The following is a 19,374-nucleotide window of genomic DNA, read 5'->3' on the forward strand; positions in this document are numbered from 1 at the left end:
TAATGACAAAGTTTTTGAGCCTTGTCTCCCAGCCCCATTTTTCTTATAAGCTCTCTGGTTTTAATTATGCAATTTTGTGTAAGTTGGCACTTGGCGAGGGGAGGGGAAAGGGGGGGGAGGAATACATAATGTTGAATTATAGCAGAACTGAGCTATACTCTTTCTTTCATATCATACTTAGTTTACCAAAACTGATTTTTTTTTCTCTCTCCCATCCTTTTCTTGTATAGCAGTGTTTAAATTTCATCTCCTTAGATTCCTACCATTTTTCTAGTCTCAGAATTTATTTTCCAATCTCAATTGTATTTCCAATATATTAATTGTCTCTTTCAGCTTCATGTTAGCTTCTGTTTCAATAAGAATGCTCATGACTTTATTGAAGTTGTTGATAAAAGTTTCTAAATAGGATAAGCCTAAAGGCCAAATTTTGTACCATTCCATTAAAGATTTCTCTTTAGATAAATGTTTATTTGTTTATTTTTGATAGCTTTTTATTTACAAGTTATATGCATGGGTAATCTTACAGCATTGACAATTGCCAAACCTTTTGTTCCGATTTTTCTCCTCCTTCCCCCCCATCCCCTCCCCCAGAAGGCAGGTTGACCAATACATGTTATATATGTTAAAGTATAAATTAAATACAATATAAGTATACATGTCCAAACAGTTATTTTGCTATACAAAAAGAATCGGACTTTGAAATAGTGTACTATTAGCCTGTGAAGGAAATCAAAAATGCAGGCAGACAAAAATAGAGGGATTGGGAATTCTATGTAATGGTTCATAGTTATCTCCCAGAATTCTTTCGCTAGGTGTAGCTGGTTCAATTCATTACTACTCTATTGGAACTGATTTGGTTCATCTCATTGTTGAAGTGGGCCACGTCCATCAGAATTGATCATCATACAGTATTGTTGTTGAAGTATATAATGATCTCCTGGTCCTGCTCATTTCACTCAGCATCAGTTCTTTTTTTTTTTTAAATAACTTTTTATTGACAGAACCCATGCCAGGGTAATTTTTTGCAACATTATCCCTTGCACTCACTTCTGTTCCGATTTCCCCCCTCCTTCCACCCCCTCCCCCAGATGGCAAGCAGTCATATAACATGTTAAATAGGTTACAGTATATCTTAGATAAAATATATATATGTATGTGCAGAACTGAAGTGTTCTCTTACTGCACAGGGAGAATTGGATTCAGAAGGTATAAATAACCCGGGAAGAAAAACAAAAATGCAAGCAGTTTATATTCATTTCCCAGTGTCCTTTCTTTGGGTGTAGCTGCTTCTATCCATCTTTGATCAATTGAAACTGAGTTAGATCTCTTTGTCGAAGAAATCCACTTCCATCAGAATACATCCCCATACAGTATTGTTGTTGAGGTATATAATGATCTCCTGGTTCTGCTCATAGCATCAGTTCTAAATGTTTATTGTTAATCGCCAATCTTTGGGTTCTGTGTTAAACCAATTCTTAATTCTACCATTATTCCCTCTATCTCTTTCTCCACATGGTGCAATAGAAAGGGTTTGGAGTCATGAGAACCTCTGGATGATGGTAGGCAAGTCACTGAACCTCCCTAGATATGCTTTCTAATCTGTGAAGATTCATTCTAGCTTTAAATTAGTTATCTACAAGAATATTATCAGACTTTGTCAAATACCTTGTTGAAATCCATGTGTATTATAGTTGACAGTATTTCCCTACTCTGTTCCTCCCATAACATCAAAAAAGAAAATGAGGTCAGCTCAACATGACCTGCCACTATTGTTAGTGCCTGTCTTCAGTGCTCTCAAGCTATACTTTTAAGCATTCATTCTAGAATTTACTCGGAATAACAATCAGGTTCACCTTATATATACAATTTGAAGAAGTTATTTTGCCTTCCTAAAGAAATTGAGAAATTAGGGTTACCAGTCATCATTTATTATCTATTATTATTAGTCATCATATCTACAACTTCAGGATCCTGAGTGGATAGTTCATCTAGATGACCAGGTGACTTGGAATTCTATCTCTTCACTTAACTCTCTTCCTTTAGTCCTCAGTCTGAAGACTTCTATTCAGTAAAGAAAACAGATGCAAAATTAACTTTTTATTAAAGCTTTTTATTTTTCAAAACATATGCATGGACAATTCTTGAACATTAGCCTTTGCAAAACCCTGTGTTCCAATCTCCCCCCCCCCTTCCCACACCCTCCCCTAGATGGCAAAACCCTGTGTTCCAATCCCCCTTCCCCCCTTTCCTACATCTTTCCCTAGATGGCAAGTAGTCCAATATATGTTAAACATGGTAGAAATATATGTTAAATCCAAAAATGTATACATATTTATACAATTATTGTGCTGCGTAAGGAAAAAAAAAGAAGCAAAATAAAATGTAAGCAAACAACAACAAGAGTGAAATGCTATGTTGTGAACCACATTCAGTTCTCACAGTTCTTTCTCTGGGTGCAGATGTCTCTCTTCATCACTGAACAATTGGAACTGGTTTGGATCATCTCATTGTTGAAGAGAGCCATGTCCATCAGAATTGATCATCATATAGTCTTCTTGTTCCCATGTATAATGATCTGGTTCTGTTCGTTTCACTTCATGTAAGTCTCTCTGAAATCATCCTGCTTTCTTACAGAACAAAAATATTCTATAACATTCATATGCCATAATTTATTCAGCTGTTCAACTAATGGGCATCCATTCAGTTTCTAGTTTCTTACCACTACAAAACGGGCTGCTACAAACACAAAATTAAAATTTAATGCTCTAATATTGTTTCTTCTTCCCTTTTCAAGAAACCAGATTTTTTCATTCTTATTATTCCTCTCCTATCTCCCTGTCCCCTCACAGAATTTTTCATATATATTGTTTAAGCTCTCTTAATTGTTAATAATTTTTTACAAGATTCATTTGTTCTAGATTTCAGCTTTCCTGATGCTTTTTTTACAGGATTGTAAATTTTATATTTTTATTCTTTTTTTAAATTTTTATTTTTTTAATATTTTCTTCAATCTTCAATATTTTGCTTTTCTTTTTGTAAATAACATTGTGAACTTAAACTAAAACATTTAAATTTACAACTATTTAAACTTAAAATAACTTCAGTATATGAATATTTACATTAATTTAATATCTGGCTTTACTGATATTACATGTCTAGCCCCTTTTTAACTGAATCATTTGCAAAATAGATATTCAGAATTTGTCTTGAAATCATTCCCATTTTTATCTTTTCAGCCTTAGGGCCATAGAATTCTATCTTTTTATTCAATCTCTTCAAATTCTACTCTCTCAACATCTTAGATACATGGCAGATGATATAAGTAATTCCTTTTTTATCTCTCATAGAGGTTTCTATCATTTTCAATTCACTGATTCATCTTCTTTTAGTGGTTAAAGTGAGGTTCAGAATAATCGTTTCTTTCATCTCTTCCTCTACTTGTGAGGGATAAAATTCTTGGTAGTGTACAATCAAGAATTTATCATGGTAAACTTTGGTAGTACAATGACAGGACTTGGAACCAGACAACTTAATTTCAGACTCTAGATGATGAACCTGAACAAGCTGTTTGACCATTTGAAACTACCTCAGTTTTCACCTGTAAAAAGGAGAATAACAACACCATGCTCACAAGGTTGTTGTGAGTTAACATATATAAAGTATCTTGCAAACCTTAACATGCATTATAGATGTTAGCTCTAATTGTATTGTCTAGAGAAATTTTTAGCAGATGTTTGTATATTTGAAGTTTCCTATCAGAATGATATCCTGCCTTTGGTGACAGCTTTGTGTTTTATAGCAGACATTTTTTGTCATTTTCTTCATTTGATCTTTTTGTGTGTGTGTATACGTACATATACGTATGATGTATGTATTTGACATTTCTCCAAATGTTTTTCACCATGCTTTTCCTCCACAGGTTAGAGGATTTCTGCACAGGTACATTCTGTCTCACCTAGTCTGTACTTTATGAAGGAGGTATGAAAAGTTAACCTCATAACAGTCCTGTGAAATAAGTAAGGCAGAAAACAATCCCATTTAACAGATGAAGTCAGTTCCCCATCCATTACTAGATGTTCTTTTTTAAGTAGAGACATACTGAAAATTTTAGAATCGGAAAGAACTAGTTGAAATGCTTTAATTTGTATTCAGATTCTATCGGTTTTGTCTCTGGAAGTAGATAGCATTTTTCATCATAGGTTCTTGAGAATTATCCTGAATATTTGCTTTGCTGAGAGTAGCAAGTCATTCACAGTTAATCATTATACAGTATCACTGTTATACAGTGTTTTGGTATTGCTCACTTTACTTTGCCATCAGTTCATATAAGTCTGTCCAGGTTTTTCTGAGGCGATCTTGATCATCATTTTTTATGGCACAAAAGTATTTCATCAATTTCCAATTTTTTTGCCATGGCAAAAAGGTACTGTAAATATTTTTATACATACATGTCCTTTTCCATTTAAAAAAAAGTCTAACAAGTACATTAGTGTCCCAATTTCCCCCCATCCCCTCCAGCATTTGTTATTTTCTTTTTTTGTTATATTAGCCAGTCTGATAAGTGTGAAGTGGCACCTCAGTTGCCCAAACCTCTTATTTTAAAAATGAGGAAACTTGGTCCTAAAAAGGTCAAATTATTTGTTCACTGAGCTAAATAAGTGTACTTAACACCTGGCAATGTTTGTTGGAATGGTGATCGAGGTGGGGGTGGGGGGAACTTCCTATTGCCTCCAGGAACAAACACAAAATGCTCTGTTTGGCATTCAAAACCCTTCACAAACGGAGCCCACTCTTAGGTTTTCGGTTTTCTTATATCTATCTCCCAGTCAGAAGGTTGTGACAGAAGGCCCTCCTGCTCCTAGCTGTTGGGCAAAAGAAGATACTCCATATTTCCCAGCTTAGCATTTTCTGGTAGCTGTCTCCTGACACCTTCTTCTATATGCCTCACCTTCTCTATGAAGGCTGCTCAGCCTCCTGGCTTCCTTTAAATCCCAACTAAAATCCTGTCTTCTTTTGGAAGCCTTTCCCAACCCCTCTTAATCTCAGTGCTTTCTCCTTTATTTTGATTTATTTTATGTACAATTTGCTTTGTATCTATTTGTTTGCATGTTCTCACCCCCATTAGATTACAAGCTTTTTTTTTTTTTTTTAATAAGTTGGTGTATGTACATTCATTTATGTATTTCCATATGTATCATGTGGGGAGAGAAAAATCAGAACAAATAAGGAAGAAAAGTGGTGAAAATAGTATCGTGAGTTCTCTCTCTGTATGCAGATGACATTTTCCATTCAATGTTTATTGGAATTGCCCTTGGATCAATGAATTGCTGAAAAGAACCAAGTTTATCATAGTTGATTATCACATGTAGATTGTCAGCTTCTTTGAGGGTAGGGGAGTTTTGCCCTTTTTTGTATTCCCAGAATTTAGCATAATGCCTGGCACATAGACACTTTACAAATATTGATCCGTTGAAGTTTTATTTAAGAATAATCTCCAAATTAATCAGTAGTCTTCCTCTATATTAGAAGCAGTAGGAAACTGCTACCAATGCAAGTTGTCACCTCTCAGAAATAGTCTAAGGGAATTTCCAGAAAATCTTGTTAAGTTATTTGTCTAGTTTTACTGAGCCAGTATGTGCCCAGGGTCAAGACTTGAATCCAGGTCTTCCTGACTTTAAAAGTAGTTTTCTCTCTACTACTTCATGTTGCTCTTCTTTCAGTTTCTGCCTCTGATTTATAAGCTGGTTGGTGAAGTTGGGCCGGTCAGTGCCATAGGCAACTCAGAAAATGTTATAAATAAATTGCTGGTTTATCTGCTTTTTTTTTTTTTTTTTTTTTTTTTTTTTTTTGTAGAAAGCAGTTTATAGAAGTCATTTTAGGAAAACAAGAAAGAAATGGATTTGCTTCAGAATGTGATATAATTCCAGTGTTATTATACATTTATATTTATAAATGCTACAGAAAAAACCATTTTTCCCTTAAAATCTTAAGATTACAGAGATTTGCTAGAAACATTCACCAGTCTCTTAGAGCAAAAAATAGTGTTACAATCCAACAATTTCTCTAATCCCCAAAAGCCTTAACAGGTTTCTGTGAATTTATCTCTTCTCCGTTTAAAGCTCTTAGCCTCCCTTCATACCTGTAGTCTTTTTTTTTTTTTTTTTTTAAATTTTTAAATAACTTTTTATTGACAGAACCCATGCCAGGGTAATTTTTTACAACATTATCCCTTGCACTCTCTTCTGTTCCGATTTTTCCCCTCCCCCAGATGGCAAGCAGTCCTATACATGTTAAATAGGTTACAGTATATCCTAGATATAATATATGCGTGCAGAACCAAACAGTTCTCTTGTTGCACAGGGAGAATTGGATTCAGAAGGTATTAATAACCCAGGAAGAAAAACAAAAATGCAAGCAGTTTATATTCATTTCCCAGTGTTCTTTCTTTGGGTGTAGCTGCTTCTGTCCATCTTTGATCAATTGAAACTGAATTAGATCTCTTTATCGAAGAGATCCATTTCCATCAGAATACATCCTCATATAGTATTGTTGTTGAGGTATATAATGATCTCCTGGTTCTGCTCATTTCACTTAGCATCAGTTCATGTAAGTCTCACCAGTCCTCTCTGTATTCATCCTACTGGTCATTTTTTACAGAACAATAATATTCCATAACTTCCATATACCACAATTTACTCAACCATTCTCCAATTGATGGGCATCCATTCATTTTCCAGCTTCTAGCCACTACAAACAGGGCTGCCACAAACATTTTGGCACATACAGGTCCCTTTCCCTTCTTTAGTTTCTCTTTGGGGTATAAGCCCAGTAGAAACACTGCTGGATCAAAGGGTATGCACAGTTTGATAACTTTTTGAGCATAGTTCCAAATTGCTCTCCAGAATGGCTGGATGTGTTCACAATTCCACCAACAATGTCTGATTTATCTGCTTTAAAAAGAGAATTTCCATTCTGAGAATTCTCTAGGCTCATGAAATCACAGATCCAACCCCTTCCCCCAAAATTAATAGTATATCATTGTTTTCTGTACATTCCAGTTGTTGCTTGGTTTGTCATAATCATTGATCATCACATATTTATGACTAATGTGACTCTGAATGACAGTTACTTAGTCATAAATAATTTTGGAATTGTTTTTATGTAGCCTGTTGGCTTTAAAATTAAAAGTACAGAATACTTTGCCTCAATTGAGGCTCTGGAAACTTCAGGTAACGTGAAAAATGTCATAGTTGTGTTGATTACTGGTCTCCCATGTTGTCTAATGTATGTCACTTAATGATCCTTAATGCACCCTTCTATCTACATAATACCTTCATGTTTTATTAAATAATGTACCTATGATAGATGTTTCTAAGTAGTAAATGTTGCCAGAATTCCTGTGGCTTCCAAAACCTGTTTGATATAGTTTACAAACATGTGCCATCATAGCTGAGATTCTCAATTAGAGGTCCCTGAACTTTTGTGTGTTTACATATATGTTTATTTATGCATGTGTACACATGTTAATGTTTTCAGTATAATTGGTTTACTTTTTTTTTTTTTTTTTTTTTTTTTTGGTATTTAAAAGCATTTTGAAGAAATCATAGGCTTCACGCAGACTACCAGAGATGGTCCATGATCTAAAGGTTACAAATCCTTTTGCTTTAATAGTGTTTCTGTATTCTTGTTAGCAACTCCCTGAAGGGAACCCTTTACCAGAGTACTCTTAACAGTTTATAGTAAGCATCAAGAGAAAATATTTCAGTCAGCTTCAATTCAATTCAATTCAATTGATCTGTTTTGTGGGATTAATGACATGTCCTTAATATAAGGAGGAAGGAGTATATTCTCAGGGATTTTTTAATAAACTGGGTAATTTTGAAGACTTTTAAGACCATAAACATCTTTGAACAACAGTTGTAAAATTCTGAAGTTTTGCCTCATAGTTTAAGATTAATTGAATAATTCTGCATAATCATTATCCCTGGTTATTACATTTTAATTCTTTCATTCTATATGTTGTCAAAAAGAACTCCAATTATGAACTGTCTGAAGACAGGAAACATGTTTTCTAAAATATTTTTTATGCTCTAGCACCTGTTACAGTGCTAGTTAGTTAGAATCAATATTTAATAAACTTTTAATGAATGTTTCTGAAATGTTCTATAGGTAATTATTGCTTCACAGAGTCCATTTTCATTGCTTTTGTTTCATGAAAGAGTCTTATTAAGGGCCGATAGTTTAGATTGTGAGACAAATGAACACTTTGTGAAATCATAGAGGATAGTTTGCACCTAAGAGGCAGAATGCTGGGCTTGGAATCTGAGTTCTAATGTAAACTCTGACACTTCTTGGCTAACTGACTCTGGACAAGTCACTTAACTACTGTTGCCTTAGTTTCCTCAACTGTAAAATGGGGATAATAGCACCTCCCTTGAAGAGTTGTGAGGAACAAACAAAATGTAGTAGTATTAAGGAATCACTTGCAAGGCTGGTGTTTCACTTCTCTGATTCTGTCTGAGGTTCTACCTTTGCTTTTTTTTTTTTTTTTTTTTTGCTACAAATACTTTATTTATGAAACTAGTAAAAATACTTCGAATAGTGCCTGGCACATAATAGGTGCCATATAAATGAATTTTCCCTTCCCCCAACTTTAGAATCCCAGAGAATCTGAGAACCACTTCTGGAGGAGAAGGGGTCTTGGCAGCAAAATTTTGGGTTGGTGAACAGAATTCACTTATATTTAATAGAGGTCGAATGTAGTAGTATTAAGGAATCACTTGTAAGGCAGATGTTTGACTCTTGTGATTCTGTCTGAGGTTCTACCTTTGCTTTATTTTTTTTTGCTACAAATACTTTATTTATGAAACTTATAGGTTTGTGGTTCAGTCTTCTAAAATAGTGCAGCACTTGGGATTTTCTCCTTCTGGATACTTTTGCTGAGTTTTCATGACATTACTTTTTCTTGATTCTTGTACTTGTCCTCTCTTCAGTCTCCTTTGAGAGATTTTCTTTTGTGTAACAAAGCTCTATTGTCCTCTTCTCTTTCTATACCTTACTTAACTCAATGACTTCATCAGTTTTCCTAGATTTAGTTATTTATCTCAAAGCAGATAAACTCTCAAATCTCTCAAAACTGTCAAATCAAAAATAAATCCATACATTTGTTAAGCTCCAACTCTATATCACCAATTGCCAATTGTGTATTTACCAACAAATCTGCCATAAGCATCTCAAACTGTGTATGTGGAAAATAGAAGTTAATTTCTTTCCCTAAAACTTTACCCTTCATTCTAATTTCCCTCCTTTTATTGGTGATACCATCATCCTTCTAAACTTGGATATGCAACATTAGTCTCAACTTCAACATTCACTCTCCTTTACCCTCCCATTCAGTGCCAAGTCTTGTGAGTATGTCTCCAACAGCTCTTGGATCTGGTGCCTTATCTCTATTTAGATAGTTACCATACTTTTGTCTCCTAATTGGCCTTCTTGCCTCAAATCTCTAAACTCTCTTCCATCCATTCCCTATACAAAGGGTCTACAAATTACAGTCATAGAACTAAGAATGTTTCTTCTTTTTTTCTTAATAGTTTTTTATTGACAAAACATATGCATGGGTAATTTTTCAACATTGATCCTTGCAAAAACTTCTGTTCCAACTTTCCCCCTCCTTATGTAAGTCTCTCCAAGCCTCTCTGTATTCATCCTGCTGGTCATTTCTTGCAAAACACTAATATTCCATAACAAAGACTGTTTCTTAATGCAATAAAACTTGACTTTCTTTTTTTAATTTAATTTTATTTTTGTTATAGCTTTTTATTTACAAGACATATGCATGAATAATTTTTCAGCATTGACCCTTGCAAAATCTTCTGTTCCAACATTTCTCTTCTTTCCCCCCACTCTCTCCCCTAGATGGCAGGCAGACCAGTACATGTTAAATATGTTAAAATATATGTTAAATGTAATATATGTATACATATTTATACAGTTATCTTGCTGCACAAGAAAAATCAGATTTAGAAATAAGGTAAAAATTACCTGAGAAGGAAAATAAAAATGCAAGCAGACAAAAATAGAAGGAGTGGAAATGCTATGTTGTGGTCCACACTCATTTCCCATAGTTCTTTCGCTGGGTTCTCTTCATTATTGAACAATTGCAACCGATTTGCTTCATCTCACTGAAGAGATCTATGTCCATCAGAATTGATCATCGTATAGTATTGTTGTTGAAGTAGATGTTGATCTCTTGGTTCTTTTCATCTCACTCAGCATCAGTTCTCTCTCCAAGCCTTTCTGAAATCATCTTGCTGGTCATTTCTTACAGAACAATAATATTCCATATCATTCATATACCACAATTTATTCAGCCATTCTCCAATTGATGGGCATCTATTCAATTTCCAGTTTCTAACCACTACAAAAAGGGCCGCCACAAACATTTTTGTACATACGGGTCCCTTTCTTTTCTTTAAGATCTCTTTGGGATATAAGCCCAGTAGTAACAATGCTGGATCAAAGGGTATGCACAAAAACTTGACTTTCAAATGTAAAATCCATTCATACTGTATTTTACTGGCCTAACAAAAACAGGCAGTAGATCAGATTTGGCCAACTTTACACAGCTGTTTAAATGAATGTCTCTAAATCAGGGTTCTGAATTGGCTCAAAAAGTTCTAGGATAAAAGTTCGTATTTGGCTCCAGCCTCTCTTTCCAGGTTTATTAAGTAATAGGTCTTAGGGAAGAGTATCACTTTTAAGTTTATAAAGCATTTACATGTTATCTCAATTGATTCTCAGGGAACATGAGACACCAAGAGGTTGTGACTTGCCCAGGATCATTTAGGGTAATAAATATCTGAGGCAGAATTGAACTCTGTAGTGTCTGTCCACGGTATTTTATTTACTAGCTAAACTGACTTAGTTGTCCTTCATGAATAACTCTGCTTTCTTAGCTGGAATTCACTTTTACTTCTGCATAAATTGTTAGCTTCTTTTTACCTGGTGTTCTTTCTTGTGCTGTAGATTCCTTTAGCAGTCTGATTAGCCTTAGCTCAGAATATTATTTAAATGTATAAAATAAAATACATCGGATTATATGTGAAACCAGTTATATCAAAATAGTTATAAGTTCACAGATTAAAGTTAAGAAACCACCTTAGAACTTTGTTCACATGCTATCTTATAGGTCTATCTTGAGCCCATCAATTAGTTGCTAATACATAGCTCAACTGGTATTGACTGTAAATATATGTGTGTGTGTGTGTGTGTGTGTGTGTATAGTGTGCTGTTCTCCTGTCTCCTTCCCTCAGGGGAATTAAATGCAAGGATTTTTGTTTTTGCTCTTTTATCCCTAACTCTTAGTACCACACCCGAACATCTTATCGTAATAAAAGCATCTAGACTTGAGTCAAAGTGAAGGGAGGGAGAGGAGGCTTTAGACCCTTCATTTTGAATCTTTACAACACAAATAAAGATCTTTGGATCTTTTATTTCCCAGAATCACAGAAATAAGGATTGAAAGGATACTTAGAGATTATCTAGTCCAATCCTCTTATTTTACAACTTAGAAAACTGAAACCCTGAGAAGTTAAATAATTTGCCCAAGATCATACAGCTAAGTACTAATGGCAGAATCCAGCCAATTCTCTTGTTTCCAAGTCTAATGCTTATTTGTAAAATGTTCTACAAAATTTTAAGATATTGAGAGTTGGAGGGACTATGTAGAGGTCACTGTCCCATCCACTTTCCCACAGAATGAGTCATTTGCTTAAAAGAAGTATATCTTTTATCTTGATATCAAAAAGTGATAATCATTCAGTTTTCTTTGAGTTTCCAGCAACATTTTCTTTGGATAAGAATACTATTAAAAAAATTATTAAGGCTTTTTATTTTCAAAACATGTATGGGCAATTTTTTCAACATTAACTCTTGGAAAATCTTGGTTTCCAGTTTTCCCTCCCCCTTTTCCATCCCCTCCCTTAGATGGCAAGTATTGCAATATTGTTGATGATAGAAGTATGTGCATACATGTGTATATAATTATCTTGCTGCACAAGAAAAATAAGATTAAAAAAAGAAAAGAAAATGCAAACAAACAACAACAAAAAGAGTAAAATGCTATATTATGAACCACATTCAGTTCCTACTCTCCTCTCTCTGGGTGTAGATGGCTCTCTTCATCACAAGATCATTGGAACTGATCTGAATCATCACATTGTTGAAGAGAACTGCGCCTATCAGAATTGATCATCCTATAATCTTCTTATTGCCTTGTATAATGATCTCCTGGTTTTGCTCATTTCACTTAGCATCAATTCATGTAAATCTCTTCAAGCTTCTCTGAAATCATCCTGTTGGTTGTAAGAATAGTATTTTAAAAACCAGTTACTGTTTATCTAGTATCACTTTGTTTAACCATTAACTAAATATTTTGGTTACCCTTTTTTATTTTTTTTAAACAATATCATTTTCATGTTAAAATAATAGCTATTAGAATATAAACTGTATCTCGGCTTAAAAATAGAGCTTAGAAGCTTAAAATTTCTAGAGAACTAGATAAGAATAGTTAATCTGATGATACATTTCAGTAATTTTCCCCCTTTTCTGGAAGATTTTTTTTTAAACTAATTTTCCTTTGCCATATTAGCTTACTGTCCAATTTAGCATTTCATTTTTGTAAGAAACTAAACTTTTGTGTTTCTTGTGCTTGCAGCATAAGTATTCTTTAAATTTTTTTCTTTCCACTATTAGAAACAAATATTCAAAATCCTGTTTTATAAATTAGCAGTCAAGTAATGTGCATGGTAAGATTCAAAGTTATGAAAGGATACATTTAAATATGAAAAACCAATGACTGCCTATAAAGTTGCCATAGTAAGAATAAGACCTTGTTTCTGGATCTGTCATCTTAAAGTGAGGGAGATAAAGATTCTGAGTTTCCTTCCAATTTTAAAATTTTGTGATTTTGGCTTAAAGCATTCACATACTTGAAGGTTCAACTTCAATGAACAAAATTTTGCTCCAATAACCTCTATTTCCTGAAAGAACTTTGCCATTTAGGCATACATGTATGCGCGTGCGTACCCATGTGTGTGGATACAATCCCATTCAGAATTCCTAGTGCCTTTCCTTTAAAGATTAATATTTTTTATATTTGCTGTTTCTTGTATCATTATACAATTCCATGAGTCTCTTTCCCTTACCCTCCCGGATATCCATCTGGTATGATTAATGGTATTTTTTTTTTTTTTAGAGAGGAAATAAAAAGTCTGCACAACTGAAAGATACATTTAAAAAATTCAAGAACACAGATAATGTGTAAGCCTATGGACCTCCTACCTCCACAGAAGCTTTGGATTGAGGGTGTTTCTCATATCTTTTCCTTTAAATGCTACTTGATCTTTATGATTTTATTATTTACTTTTGGTTTTTTTCGTGTCTCTTTTCTACTTACATTTGTTTTAATTTCTATTGTTGTTTTCTTGCCTCTGTTTCCCTTACTCTGCATCAGTCAATATAAATCCCACCATGGCTTCTTTGTATTCACACACTTGATTTCTTATAGCACAGTAGTATTCCATTCCATTGATATACCACAGTTTGTGTAGCCATTCCTCAGTTGATGGGCAACTACTTAGTTTCCAATTCTTAGCTATCAGAAAAGGTGATAAATATTTTGAAAAAATGAGGACTGTTTTCTTATGGATGGCTTCTTTGAAGTATAAAATCAGGATTTAAATCTCTGGTTCAGAAGCCGGGGACATTTTTGTTTATTTGCATAAATCCAAATGACTTTCCAAAATGTTATTGCATCTCCAAAAGTGTATTAGCATGCTTCTTTTTGTTCAGCCTCTCCAATATTAACTTGTCATTTTTGGTCATTTTTGCTAATTATCAGGTTGTGGTGTGAAACCTCAGAATTGTTCTGATTTGCTTTTCTCTGAATGATTTAGAACATTTTTCAATGTGGTTGTGAATAGTTTGCAATTCTTATTTTGAGAACTGTTTGTTCTTATCCTTTGACCATTTTCCTATTAGGGAATAGCTGTTAGTTTTAATTATATTTATTAATTGTTTATATATCTTTGTAAACTCAGAGAAATTTGATGCAAAGGTTTTCTGCCCCCACCCCTACCCAGCTTCCACCACTTCTACTTATCCTCTACATTAATGTCTGTGCAAAAGCTTTTTAGTTCAGTTACTTATTTTATCTTTTCTAAATGCCCCTATCTTGTTCAGTCAAGACTGTAAAAAAGAGCAGGTTAAGTGGCATTGTAGAAAGAGCACTGATCCTGGAGTGAGGAGGAGCTGAATTCAAAATCCAGCCTCACACACTTGACACTAACTGTGGGACCCTGTGCAAGTCACTTAATCCCACACAGTTCCACACAGCTATGAAATGTTAAGTGTCCCTGTTCGGGCACTTGTTCTTCTCAAAACACAGCCAGTTTAGCTTAGAGCCCTCCAAATATCTCCAAATCCAAGGCTTTTGTCCTTTAGCCTTTGCCTCTGTTTTCTTTAGCCTCCAACCAGCACAGAGATGGAATGAATCTCTTGTCTCCTTCACTTGGGGCTCGGCTAGCTTTCTGGTGAGTCTTTCAGACCAGCTTGGTCTCAGTGGGGGAAGTGCAGGAACCCAGCCACCAACTACAGTGGTGTGAGATGAAGATGAATCTGGTTGTCCCCTGAACTCTCCACTCGTAGCTTTATCCTCTGAAAACTCTTCTTCTGCCAGCCAGCCAAATGGAAAATAATCTCCCAAAGTGCTCTGTGTCTGCACCAGAATGCTCCTCTCCAATGCAGCTGAACTCTCTTCTGCCACAAAATGGAAAATATATTCTGGAATAGCTTTCTCTTCACTGGCCTTATATCTTCTGAGAGAATGGGATTATGGGTTTTCTCCCATAGTGCTCTCTGGCCCTAAGAGCTTTAAGGGAGGTGTGAATTCACAAAGGTACAAAGTTTACTTTGTGAATCTGGCAAACTTGTGAACTCCGATGAGTAAAGGTGTAAACACAAGCATTGTACTAATTAGTCCTACTTAGTACCTTGTTTCAGGTTCTGGCCCAAAACATCTTCTTGTAAGATCAGATCAACTCTAATTAGTTAGCAGTTTGTAAAGATTCCAACATCTCCCCCTTTCTTTTGTTTTAGAACATAGGATGGTCATGACCTCCCTGATTTCTCAAGGAGGTGAGAACCCCCAAAAAAGGTGATCACGCCTTCCCTGACACCTTAGGAAGGGAGATGAAAACACCAAAGGAAATAGGAAGTCAAATCAGATTAGTGGGTTTCTGAAGGGGTATACATAAATCCATCAATATGGGAGGCATTTTACATAATTTACATAAGCACATAGCAATATAACACAGGCTAGTAGTAATGTAATAACATGAATCAACCTGAAAATTTACACATGTCCATAAGTCCTAGAGAAATAGTCCATAAGGAATCCATTGTCCATTAGTTCATGTGCCAGGAATCTAATAATTCCTGTAAGCTCTGAAGTACTGCAAAAAGTCTAATCAACAATTTTTCATCTCAGGGAATCCAATGATTCTTGCTGGTTTTTCAAGAAGTAAAACAGTTTCATCTTGTGTTAGGAAATCCAATGATTTCTGAAGATTTTAAGAGTCCTTTTAACAGTCTCATTGTTAGCCATCTGATTCCTTTTCCACCTGTGGAAATATAAGTAGACCCTCTTCCCCAAGCAGTTAACTTGTCTAATTCTCTTCTATTTACCACTTTTGGGATTTCTCCTCATCATCTGGTAATTACATTGGAGCTGTTTGCACTGGATACTGCCCAGTTGGGTTAAAAAATTTATATTCTCCCCAACTGTAATCCTGATTGCTTTTCTGTTGGTTGATGACATCAGAGTTCTGAATTTCTAAAGTCTCTCTGGGTGTAACCTCAGCTGCTATCATGCCCCACCTGTCCTTTGATTGAAACTTTGGAGCTGGGTCCTGCCTCTCATTCCTCTGGGTCAATATACATTTAGAGGCCCAGTGAAAGCCTCAATTACATTTTGGACATGGGGTTTTGGGTTTTTTCTCACCCTGTCTTCTCACTTTATCTCCATTTCTACATTGGGCTCTTAGATGTCCAATTTTTCCACACATTTGAGACCTGATTTGAGCCCTGACTTCAGGGCTGGTGCTCTATCCACTGCACCACTTAGATGCTCCCTTATTTCTTTTTATTATATCCATTGATATTCTTTATCATCAGTTTTTCCAAATTTTGTTATTTATCAGATTCCATAAAGTATTCCCTTGGTAATTTGAGTGAACATTAACATTGTAAATTGATTTTGGTAGTATTGTCATTTTATTGTATTGGCACTGAATATTCTTCCAGCAATTTAGGTTCTTTGGTTTAATCTATAGAGGTCTTTTTGTGTCTGCTGCCTTCCCTTTTGACAGGGATCTGTCCTATTTGAATTACTGACAATATGCTTCCATGTGGTAATGATATAGAATATTGCTATGAGATTAGATTCTCTTTTGTGGAAATTTTTTACCATTTATATGGAACACAAACCACTATCCTGCTACTATAGAATGAACTAAGATCTGATTATTGCTCCTTGGTATTTCACAATATTTTATTTTAATGACACTTCATATAGTACTAAGGATATAAGACTATATACATATGTGATTTGTCATTCAATCTGTCATCTTGAAACAAAATGACTGTTGCTGGCAGTCTACAAATGAGCAGATCTTTGTAATTAAAAAAAGATTTTTAATTAAAAAAAAAAGTATGCCTAGAACCAGCGGTAACATATCATAGTAAGTAGATCATGCAGGGTTTGGAATCAAGACACCTTGGTTTAGATCATACCTTTGATACTTGATCTGTAGTCATAGATAGATCACTAACATCATGTCAGTGATTCCTGAGCTAGATCTAGACTGGTAGTAATTCATGTTGGTGGAATGGGAAGCCTTACTGAAAATTCTCCATTCCAGAGAAATCTCAGCTTCTTCACATATTTGTGTACCAATCCTAGAGGCTAGAGAAATATATTATATTTGCTGTCAAAAAACAATAAGTGTTTTAAATGCTTCTGTGTTCCAGGACTTGTTAGTTAAGTCTCTCAGAATGTAAAGAAAGGCAAATTACAGTGAGACCTCCACTTCATAAAATCACTAGTATTTATTAGGAAGTCATTATAATGGGTTGTAGATTGCCTGAATTTGAAATTTACCAAACATAAAATAATACAAGCTTGTCTGTAGTGGATTATAAAATAGTTTAATTTATTAACTGAATATCAATCAGTAAATATTTGTTGGTGCATCTACTGTGTGCCAGGCATTCTGCTGATATTCTTGATGTCCAAGGAAATAAAGTTTCTTAAAATTATGTTTAAGATGACTGCTTAATTAAAAGACACAGACACACATACACACAACTACAGTTATGATATTGTGAAATGAGTCCTTTTAGATAGCTCTTCCCAGTGCTATTAAAAAAAAGAAATGAAGTAGCAGTATTCAGATAACTAGAAAAACTTTTTGTTGCTAGGCTTGCTTTTCTCCATTCATTAGGGTACAAGATTCAATGACTGTCAATTTCCATGAGTGTCTGAAATGTCTTTTAATCACTGTGACCCAGCTTTGAGCTGCTGCTGACAAACCACAAAATTTAAAAAAAAAAAAAAGTATTTTTCATGAGCTTATTTAACTGGAAAGAGCATTACCTAACCCTGCCTGGAAATTAATAGCTTAACAGATCTGTCACCTTTGGTATAGTTGGTGAAGCATTGAAGAATTGGCTTGGCTTTTGCATGTTTTGTCCCATATTCAATTGTGAACTTCTTGAAAGCAGGCATTATTTTTGTCTTGCTTTTGCCAGGACTAAGCACAGTGCCTGGCACATATTACTTAATAAATGCTTATTGAAGTGACAGGACTTTTGGGATGAAAAGTTGTTCTTAAGTGCCAATATTTCTACTCACTTTTCTAGCAGATTACTCCCAATATCATTCCCTCTCTCTAATTTTTAATCTCTTCTTATATACTGACTCCTTTTCTGCTATTTTACAAAACATCCATGTCTAAAAAAACACACTATCCTTAAAGAATCCTCACTTGATCTATCTCCCCCCTAAATATTTATTTTATTCCTCTTTCCCATCTACATTTAGAGGTCCAGTTTTCAGCTTCATCATTCAACTGAAACTGTTCTCTCCAAAGTTATCAGTTATCCATATCCATCTTGGCCTCTTTGCATCATTTGACACAATTTCTCACTTCCTGGATAGTTTCTGTTCAGTTTCACCAACCATCTTAACTCATTTTTCTGGGTTCATTAATACTTCTACATGGATGATTCATTCATACATACCAACTGCTCTTTGGACATTTAAAACTGGACATCCTATAGACATCTCAAAATCAATATATCCAGAAAAGAACTTGGAATCTTTTCCTGCCAAGCTTCCATTTTTCCAGACTACAGTTGGACTGGGATTGTTCAGTTTGTAATTGTGCACGAGTATCCAGAATGGACAACAAACTAATTTGAGAGCAGATTGAATTCAACTTTGTGCCATGTTACCAGTTATTTGATAATCACAGAACCTATTTAGGATCAGTATACATTGGTGCATTTTTTCCTTACATGGGAAGGATATTGTTTCCAGAATAAAAGAGCCCTTATGGAGAAATTGACTAGTCTTCCATATCAGAAAATATAGATCACAATACAGGACTCCAGCCTCTCTCCTCCCTCCCATCCCCCCCCCCCCCCCCCAAGCTATATATGCTCAGCAAATTCTGAGAGAGAGCTAAAAGTTGATGAAAGACCACATCAAATAGAAGGTCTGCAGTAATAACTATGTTCAGGCTAGTAGTGCCCAATTTTGGCTGAGGTCCTTCTTCCCAAAGTGTCCTTTTCTTTATTTCCTTATCTTCCTTATATTATCATACTTCCTCTTCTTATTTACCTCCTTAAATCACTGCAAATAGCATTCACAAGACTGTAGTTCTTTGATAGGCAGGACCCATTTGTGGTAAATGAAAATGTTATTTTAAAAAACAAACAAACAAACAAAAACTTCCCCAATACTGTGGAGGCTACCGCCATTCTCTCACTCTGCCTATTTTTCATTTTTATTTTGACCTTTACAATCCAGAGACACTACTGGGAGAAGTTTTATAAGAACTGCTGACAAAACTGGAGAGCAATTTGGGAAAAATAAGATTGAAGACTAGTTTTTGTTTAGTTATATCTAACTTTGTGATCCCATTTAGGGTTTTCTTGGCAGAGATACTAGAGTGGCTTACTATTTCTTTCTCCAGGTTGAGGCCTTCAACCTCATTGTCATTCTTGATTGCTCCATTTTACTTTATCCTT

General features: G+C 34.9%; 1 protein-coding gene across 1 annotated transcript in view; it reads left to right on the forward strand.

Annotated features, from left to right (window-relative positions):
* Positions 1 to 2,548: 2,548 nt before the first annotated feature.
* The window catches only part of XPO7 (exportin 7), an 87,142-nt gene continuing 70,316 nt past the window's right edge, over positions 2,549 to 19,374 (forward strand). Inside the window, exon 1 of the mRNA XM_051975664.1 lies at positions 2,549 to 2,599. Coding sequence (XP_051831624.1) covers positions 2,564 to 2,599 — 36 coding nt within the window. The 5' untranslated portion in view covers positions 2,549 to 2,563. The remainder of the gene's footprint in view (positions 2,600 to 19,374) is intronic.

The sequence above is a fragment of the Antechinus flavipes genome, chromosome 2 (genome assembly GCF_016432865.1).
Source record: "Antechinus flavipes isolate AdamAnt ecotype Samford, QLD, Australia chromosome 2, AdamAnt_v2, whole genome shotgun sequence".
Taxonomy (NCBI): domain Eukaryota; kingdom Metazoa; phylum Chordata; class Mammalia; order Dasyuromorphia; family Dasyuridae; genus Antechinus; species Antechinus flavipes.